Genomic DNA, 9653 nt, shown 5'->3' on the forward strand with positions numbered 1-9653 from the left:
TTTCTTTAAAGTTCTAGTTGCTTTACCGAGAAAGATTAGGGAAACTGTGGTTTAAATTTGAACCTTACAACAAAGACAGCGGGTGGAGGGGTCTAATTTCTCTGTATACAATAACAGATATATATTCCATAGTAGAAGGCGAGAAGATATTGGTGTCTGGCTTGGAGCAGCATGCAGGCTCGGACTGGTCCACAGGGTAGCAGTTGAATCCCATGGTGGGCCCCTAGTACCCCATCCCCATTCTAAAGTGGCAAAGTACAGTGGAAGCACTACATACAGATGGACTGCATACATATTTAGTTCCCCGAAAACCCTTTTAAATAATCTATGCTAGTTTTCATATGGACACATAGGCTGGTTGAGATAACTAGGCTATATGTCAATATGAAAAACAGGATAGATTATTTAAAAGGGTTTTCGGGGAACTTAATATTGATGGTCTATCCAAAGGATAGGTTATGAGTATTAAGTTCCATAATTAAATGTTGTCATAAAATGAATTGTTGTGAAAAGGTTATATGTTGCTCTTACTTATTTTGTGTCTGATAGGACAACAGTGTTAGTGGTCTGAAGATTATTGTTAAGTCAGAAGAAATGGTGACCCACGTCAAAATTAAAGAAGAGGTTGCTTCAGCCATCATCCCAGGTGTGTAAGAAATCTTGCTTAATTTTCCTCATTCTTAGGGCTCATGCACACAAACACATTTTCTTTCCATATCCGTTCCGGGTTTTTTTGCGGACCGTATGCAAAACCATTCATTTCTATGAGTGTGCATTCCGTTTCCATATGTCCATATTTTCGTTCAGCAAAAAAATAGAACATTTCCTATTATTATCCGCATTACAGACAAAGATAGTACTGTTCTATTAAGGGCCAGCTGTTCCGTTCCGCAAAATACAGAATGCATGCGGACGTCATCCTTATACGGATAGTCTCATGCTTTTTCCAAAACACAGGCTAGCTGAGTCCAGCAGAGTCCAAGCTGTTGTGGTTATCCTAAGGGTTAATATTCTTCTCACATTCCTTTTTAACAGGGCTGTGAAGTCTAGAAATCTACTAACTGATAAAATATATATTATTAATATAGTATAGTTGATTTATTGAACGCAGAACTTGTTTCATATTTACCTTCATAGGAATTTTGGAAACTCCATCTAAGGCCCCTATTTATCAAAAAAACTGCGATAACTGGGAGTTGAAGCAGCAATTGAACATCTGTAATCACCCCTCCTTTATTCTCTCCCCTTTTTTTTTAGCTGGTAGATAAAAAGGTTGCAGCCAGCTCACCTATAACATCCTATGCGGCGGTGCACGGGGCGGACCCAAGCCAGTCTTGATGTAGATCCACACAAACAGAAAAGAAGCTCCAGCACCAAGCGTAGACGTTTCAATAATCCCGGTCTTTATTCACCAACTGGTTCCCACTTACTCCTGGTAGATTTACACGTTTCGAACAGAAGTGTTATTAGTTATAATCCTAAGAACACTTCTGTTCGAAACGCGTAAATCTACCGGGAGTAAGTGGGAACCAGTGCCACTGTTTGCTGTATTTACTTGGAATATTTTGTTGAATAAAGACCGGGATTATTGAAACATCTACGCTTGGTGCTGGAGCTTCTTTTCTGTTTATGTGGATCATGCTTAGGGTACTTTCACACTAGCGTTTTTGTTTTCCGGTATTGAGATCCGTCACAGGAGCTCAATACCGGAAAAAAACGCTTCAGTTTTATCCTAATACATTCTGAATGGAGAGCATTCAGTTCAGAATGCATCAGTTCAGTCCCTATTACGTTTTTTGGACGGAGAAAATACCGCATCATGCTGCAGTTTTATCTCCGTCCAATAATACTGATCACTTGCCGGATCTGGCATTAATTTACATTGCAGTGTATTAGTGCCGTATCCGGCATTAAGTGTTCTGGCAAAACGGATCCGGCTTTCTCATCTGCGCATGTGCAGACCTTTAAAAATGCAAAAAAAAGATTTATACCGGATACGTTTTTCCGTCTGACAAATGGCATCAGTTTGCGTCCGTATTGCCAGATCCGGAATCCTCTTCCGCAAGTGTGAAAGTACCCTAATGTAAAGAATGGGGAGAGGGGAGAAAGCTGCTGACAGACATCTCTGAGTACACCAAGTACAAAACTATTGGGCGTTCGAATCCAAAGTGTCTTATGCTTATCTTCCACGAAATTAGCCACAGGTAGAAAGTCGGCAGGCCCCATATGCATTAGGTGATCTGATCTTTTTTCAACCAGAAAACTGGAGTGGGGGGATGTAAAATTCCCCCTCAATGTATCTTCATGCTGCTACTCCAAGAACCTTAGCTAAAATGCATCTGCCCTGCACATGCTCAGTAGTGACCTTCCTTCTCTGAAGACCACAAGAGGTGGTTCACCACCTCTGTAGTCATCTCAGAACTGCTAGAGAGAACAGGAAGAAGAGTAATTAATGTAGCTGATGATGGCAAGTTTGTTATTACTATTATATATGAGCCATTTATGTCAGAGTTGTGACTCCAAGGTCCGTAAAGGTGGTTACATACATATTCATGGATGCCCACTTCTTACCATCATCAGAGAGCAGTATAATTCAGATGATGGGATATCATTTTGTTACAGTGTCGGACTGAATTTTCACTGTAAATGCCGTTCCATTTTACAGATGGTACGAAAGCCTGCCTCGAACATCAGACAAGCAAACAAGTTACGGCAGCGTCCACAGCAGACAAGAAAATCTTCCCCTTCAACCGCAAATTGGTGACTGCAGAAAAGCCGTTTTTTTGCGCCGACTGTGGGGGTTTCTTCAAGCACAAGTCCAGTCTGGTCCTGCACCGTAGAATCCACTCTGGTGAAAAACCATTTACATGTTCACATTGTGGGAAAGAATTTATACAGAAGGCGAATTATATTCGACACCAGAGACTTCACACAGGCGAGAAGCCATATAAATGTACTGAGTGCGGGAAGCTGTATGCACAGAAACAAAGCCTCATTTTGCATCAAAAGTTTCATGCTGAAAATGAACCTTTCTCATGCCCTGAATGTGGGGAAAACTTTATTCGTCAATCTCATCTGGTCAATCATAGGAAAACACACAAAGGTTTGAAGCGTTATTCGTGCCCAGACTGCGGAGATTTCTTCATGTTGAGGTCCAGCCTGGTCATTCATCAGAGGGTTCACAGTGCTGAAAAGCCGCTTACTAGCTCAATTGATTAAAAGATTAGAATATCTCCAGACATGTGAAAAACATACTGTTTGCTGCACTATATACTGTATATTAAAGGAGCTTGCCTTGTAAGATGCGCCATTCCCATTAAACAGAGCACAAAAGAAGTGATTGGGGGCCTTCTAGACTTAACACCCTTCGTGGCAAGACTCAAGTATTTTCTTTTTGATACGTTGAGTCGTGATATGGGGACATATGAGATCTTATAGAGCTGAAGTGTGGATGTGGGGTCCTCTGATGGCTTGGCCCCATCTGACACTTCAGTTGTGCTCCTCAGTTTGTAACTTTTGCCTGGCTTTTGTGCGCCAACTGGTTCATCATCTTGGGAAATCTTGGTTGCTGGGGTTTTCCAACCAATAACCCACATGCCTAGGAAAGTTTGCCATCCAGACAATGCTAAAACAAAAGAGGTCTGGTACTCTCCCAAATTGCGTCTCAGGAGAAATACCAGCCAAGGACTCCTGGGACCCCCGCCGATCAGCTGTTTGAAAGGGCTGCAGCCTGTTCACAGTACATCAAGCACATCACCATATATTGTATAGCAGCTGTACTTGGTATTGCAGTCCTGGCTCATCCACTTGAATGGGACTGAGCTGCACATAGGCCATGTAACCAATGAACATGATGTTTCTGGCCTAGGGAGAATTTGTGGCGCTCACTGGAGTGCCACATCCTCTTCAAACAGCAGGTCAGTGGGGGTGCCAGAAGTTAGACTTCCACTAATCAGAAATGATTGACCTATCCTGAGGATAGGTGAATATTTTACTCTCGAAAACCCCTTTAATAAAAATTACATCAGTGTTCATGTGAATCATTAGCTACGATTGACATAATTATTTATTGTATTCCAGTTGAAGAGCAGGACAATGGGGCTTGTTAAAGGCCATCTGTCAGCAGTTTTGTACCTATGAAACTGGCTGACCTGTTACATGTGCACTTGGCAGCTGAAGGCATCTGTGTTGGTCCCGCGTTCATATGTGCCCGCATTACTGAGAAAAGGAGCAATGGGGTGTTGCCGTTACACCTAGAAGCTCTGCAACTGTAGCACCTTCTCAACTTTGATTGACAGGACCAGGCAGTGAAAATATCATAATGTCTGACCCTGTCAATCAAATTGCAAAGGGGGCGCAGAGCCTCAAGGTGTAACAGCAACACCCCATTGCTCCTAAAAGCTCATTTGCATATATGAAATTGTTTCTTCTTGGCAATGTGAACACATGAACATGGGACCAACACAGATGTCTTCAGCTGCCCAGCACATATGTAACAGGTCAGCCAGTTTCATATCTGCTGACAGATGGTCTTTATTTTTATTTATTTATTTTTATTTTTATAAATTTTTATTTGTAAAAGCATAGATACAAATAAACACGGTGCAGAGGAGAGTTATGACAGATGGCCTTTAAATGTTTTCCACATGTCATAGTCTTCTTCCTTTCTAATATTCCTGCTGTGGTGCTAGTCTGAAGCAATGGCGTCAGTGGTCACAGGGCTGTCCAACCAGTCACATTAAACTGAAGCAGATCATGTTTCATCAATGGGTAGAAAATGTAAACCCTCGTTTATCAAAACTGTCTAACCGGCAGCAACCAATCACAGTGCAGTTTTCGTTTTTCTAGAGCAGTGTAAGGAATGGAAGCAGAGTTCTGATTGGTTGCTTTGGGTAATAAGGGCAGTTTTGATAACTATAACCCATAGTTCCAGGTTTTATTTTATACCATTATTCCAGTGTTTGTGCTTAGCAGGTTACTATGCTTAGGCTTTTTAGAACTGCTGTTGTTTCATGGTTAATGGCTTTGTTATATAATACACTTGTAAATTATGGAAGCAAAGGGAGTCATATCATTTTCATTAAATGACTGTATGCTTATCTCGTGTTTCGCATGATTTCTTTGGAGAAGTAGATTCCCAGACATAAAATATTCAAATGTCAGACAAAAAAAGTATTCAATCCCCTAAAAATCTAGATTTGTCTTGATTTCTTCCAGTAGTTTTTATTGTCTAGTTACCTCTTTCCAATTCTTGATTCATTAAGTTTTTAACATTATTTGGCTGGTTGACGCATGTGAGCTTTGTGCCTGGGATCACTTTTCTGCTGAAGGGTGAACTTTTCAGCCATGAAACCTTCCAATACAGGCCACTCATAAGTGAGTATTGGGCTCTCTGTGGCTTTCCTCACAAGTCTCCTGCTTACTCTCTTAAAACCCCAATGGACGGCATTAAAAGTCGATGAGCTCCATTGCGTCAATGGATCCAGCCATCACCGCCATGTGGGACGCAGGCTACACAGGTCGCAGGGAGATAAATTCTGACGCACAGAGAAGCACCAGGCTGGCTACAAGAGGATCCAGGACCATAACTTTCAAGGCTTCTTTCACACTTGCATTGCTGAATCCAGCAGGCTGTTCCAGCAAGCTAACACCGTATACAACTGGATCCATTTGATGGATCCGGTAAAAAAAATAAAAAATAATATTATCCGTATCATCCAGAATAACAGATTTTTTAAGTTTTTAAAAATTCAAAAGCTTCAATTAGATATGCAAATTGGACAGTGGCTATAAAAGAGGACAGGAAGTCACATATCCTTGAGATGCTGTTTGTGAAGATGCTGAACATGCTGCCAGACCACATCCAATTTGGATTTCAAATATTATATCACGCTGGAGGAGATGTCTTCGAGCGAGACAACAATGTTGTCAATATTGGGTTCACCCTATTATTTCAGCCAGAATGAGAAGGGGTGCTTTTAAAGTCCTTTTTCCAGAACTGAGAAGGCATTGCGTCAAGTTTTTCAATCATCTCCGGATGACCATAGCCATAATGACCATAGTTATGATGATCTTCTGCAAAGAGGTCTATCATCGGATTAAAAGATCTGATACCACTTTCCGAAGAAGTATATCACTTGCTGAACGGTTAATACTTCCAATAAGGTAATTTATAATAATTTAAATTTACATGTTTTTCCAGAGTATATTTAATAAAATATCAATGTTTAAAATTAAAGGGATTCTGTCACCAGAATTAACCGTAGCTGACATTAGTGATGTGCAAATGTCATCTAAACCTAACTAGCCTATTCCTACTTTTATCTATGCCCCAGTTACGCCAGAAATCTAACTGTTATAATATGCTAATTAGCCAGTAGGAGCAGAGGGGGCGTTGTTCCTGCATCTAGAGGCTCCCACCTTTGTCGCCTCCCTCCAAGTCCTGATTGACAGAGCCAGGCAGCGTTTGCATCTGTCTGCCAGCCCTGTGCTCTGGGGAAATCTTGCGCCATTCAGTATTTGGCGCAGGCGCGGTGAGGAAGCTGGCAGCCTGAGTGTCTTTCCCTCACCGTGCCTGCGCCAAATGCTTGCACCGATAGCCTCGGACCTGGCCGACATCAAAGCGGACATATGCTCCTGCTCAAAGATCAAGAGAATAGGAGCCGCAGGAAAAATTTCAGGATCTGCACGGCATGCCCGAGGTCGCAGACGAATAAGACACTACAGCTAAGGTACGCCGCCTGTTTGCTTCACTGTTGGGGGCGGAGAGGACTGAAACTGTCACTATTGAGAGGTCTCATAGGGCCCTGCGCCCTAACCCAACGCCTTCTGAGAAGCCTAGAGACAATATATATGATCTCTTATATTAGCCAAAACAAGGGAGCTGGGTGAGATTCCCATTGATGGGATACATGTCCAACTGTTCCTAGACCTAGCGCCATCTACGCTGCAGAAGAGGAGACTTATGAAACCCCTCACAGACAAGCTGAGAGCCGCGAAGATTCCTTACAGATGTTTTTTTCCCTATGGCCTCATCATTGTCCATGGCAACAAAAGGCTATCAAGACTCCATAGGCCATTTCCTCTCTTTGGGACTCGCTACAAATACCACCAGTAGAAGTTTCATCTTGGATGCCACTACCTGAGGATGTTGACCTCCCACCGCTTCCATCTTCTCCGACCTGGTCGGTGGCCAAGAAGCTGAAGTCCCCGAAACCTAGAAGGAACCCAACCAGGGACCTCATCTCATGATATAGTAACCTCTTCTCTGTTATAATAAGGGTAGAGTTTGAGCCCACGTTTTGTTGGTCTATTTACCCGAGTGGGGTCGGGGGTCCCCCCCCCCCTCACTCTTTTTTCCCTCCTCATGGGGAGATGAATGTATAGCAGTTCATTGCTGGGTTTATAGGCTACACAAGGTATTCCATCCCCCCCCCCACACCCTGCTCCATTAGGAGCCTTTATTGTTTGAAGCAGTCATGCTATTTCATCTACTGTATTATTTTTCATCTTTTCAGTTTTTTGTTATTTGATCTGTTGCTTTGTTGGGTCATGGGAATGAGGCTTGAAATTTCTAATGGAATGTATGTAAGCACTAATGACTAATCTACAGGTTAACATTGTCATATTGCAGGAAATGCATTTTAGGGTAGGACATACCCCCAACCTTCCCCATTCATATCTCCAAACTTGGTATCATGGGTGCCATGACAGTTCAGCATCCAGAGGTGTCTGCATCGGTCTTCATAACAATGTACCCTTCTCATTATCTGCCAAACTTGTTGATCCTGAGTGGAGATACCTGCTTATTAAGGGACAAATTGGTAACAGAGGTTACGCTATGTAACCTTTACGCCCCTAATACTAGAAACATAGAATGTGTCGGCAGATAAGAACCATTTGGCCCATCTGGTCTGCCCAATATACTGAATACTATGGATAGCCCTTCGCCCTATCTTATATGAAGGATAGCCTTATGCCTATCCCATGTATGCTTAAACTCCTTCACTGTATTTGCAGCTACCACTTCTGCAGGAAGGCTATTACATGCATCCACTACTCTCTCAGTAAAGTAATACTTCCTGATATTACTTTTAAACATTTGCCCCTCTAATTTAAAACTATGTCCTCTTGTAGCAGTTTTTCTTCTTTTAAATATTCTCTCCTCTTTTACCTTGTTGATTCCCTTTATGTATTTAAAAGTTTCTATCATATCCCCTCTGTCTCGTCTTTCTTCCAAGCTATACATGTTAAGTTCCTTTAATCTTTCCTGGTAAGTTTTATCCTGAAATCCATGTACTAGTTTAGTAGCTCTTCTCTGAACTCTCTCCAAAGCATCAATATCCTTGTGGAGATATGGTCTCCAGTGCTGCGCACAATACTCCGAATGAGGGCTCACCAGTGCTATGTAGAACGGCATGAGCACCTCCCTCTTTCTACTGTTAAAGGGATTATCCGAGTTAATAAAAAAATAATAAAACCTCTTAAAACCCATCTGGATATACATATAATTTGGTTAAGCTAGATTTCATCAAGTTAAAACCCATACTTACACCTTTTCATGGTTCTGTTATTGCTGTGTTTACATGCTGAAGTACAATGCTGAGGGGGCGTGTAACAACAAAGCCTAAGCTCTGCCTCATGAATATTTCTGGGCGTGAACAATCTGACCTTCCCCTCACCCTGCTCTGGACATCCTAACTTTGCATAAACCAGTCACATGATCATCTCCTAGCTCACACAGACAGATCATTCTGTCACATTGCAGAAACACTCTATGTATCTAAGCTCTATGGCAGCTCTGTGTATCTAAGCTCTATGGCAGCTCTGTGTATCTAAGCTCTGAGGCAGCTCTGTGTATCTAAGCTGTATGTATCTAATATAGCTTAGATAGATATAGGTGTCATATATGACACCTATATCTATCTAAGCTATATTACAGCCATATCTATGTTGACTATATACTATGTATTTACTGTCGCCCCTCCCCCCCATAGACAATGCCGTGTCAGTCACCCCCACCCCTCCATATACACAAAGCAGTCACCCCCACCCCTCCATATACACAATGCAGTCACCCCCACCCCTCCATACACAATGCAGTCACCCCACCCCTCCATACACAATGCAGTCACCCCACCCCTCCATACACACAATGCAGTCACCCCCACCCCTCCATACACACAATGCAGTCACTCCCACCCCTCCATACACACAATGCAGTCACCCCCACCCCTCCATATACACAATGCAGTCACCCCCACGCCTCCATACACACAATGCAGTCACCTCCACCCCTCCATACACACAATGCAGTCACCTCCACCTCTCCATACACACAATGCAGTCACTCCCACCCCTCCATACACACAAAGCAGTCACCCCCACCCCTCCATATACACAAAGCAGTCACCCCCACCCCTCCATATACACAATGTAGTCACTCCCACCCCTCCATACACACAAAGCAGTCACCCCCACCCCTCCATACACACAAAGCAGTCACCCCCACCCCTCCATACACACAAAGCAGTCACCCCCACCCCTCCATACACACAAAGCAGTCACCCCCACCCCTCCATATACACAATGCAGTCACCCCCACCCATCCATACACACAATGCAGTCACCCCACCCCTCCATATACACAATGC

The 9653-nt window shown here is 42.9% G+C and overlaps 1 protein-coding gene across 2 annotated transcripts in view; it reads left to right on the forward strand.

Moving 5' to 3' along the window:
* Positions 1-4223, forward strand: part of LOC122939807 (zinc finger protein 287-like) — a 48858-nt gene extending 44635 nt beyond the window's left edge. For both annotated transcript variants that reach the window (XM_044295971.1, XM_044295972.1), the window contains 2 exons: positions 550-646; positions 2666-4223. In XM_044295971.1, coding sequence (XP_044151906.1) covers positions 550-646; positions 2666-3219 — 651 coding nt within the window. In that variant the 3' untranslated portion in view covers positions 3220-4223. The remainder of the gene's footprint in view (positions 1-549; positions 647-2665) is intronic.
* The last annotated feature ends 5430 nt before the right edge of the window (positions 4224-9653 follow it).

The sequence above is a fragment of the Bufo gargarizans genome, chromosome 6 (genome assembly GCF_014858855.1).
Source record: "Bufo gargarizans isolate SCDJY-AF-19 chromosome 6, ASM1485885v1, whole genome shotgun sequence".
Taxonomy (NCBI): domain Eukaryota; kingdom Metazoa; phylum Chordata; class Amphibia; order Anura; family Bufonidae; genus Bufo; species Bufo gargarizans.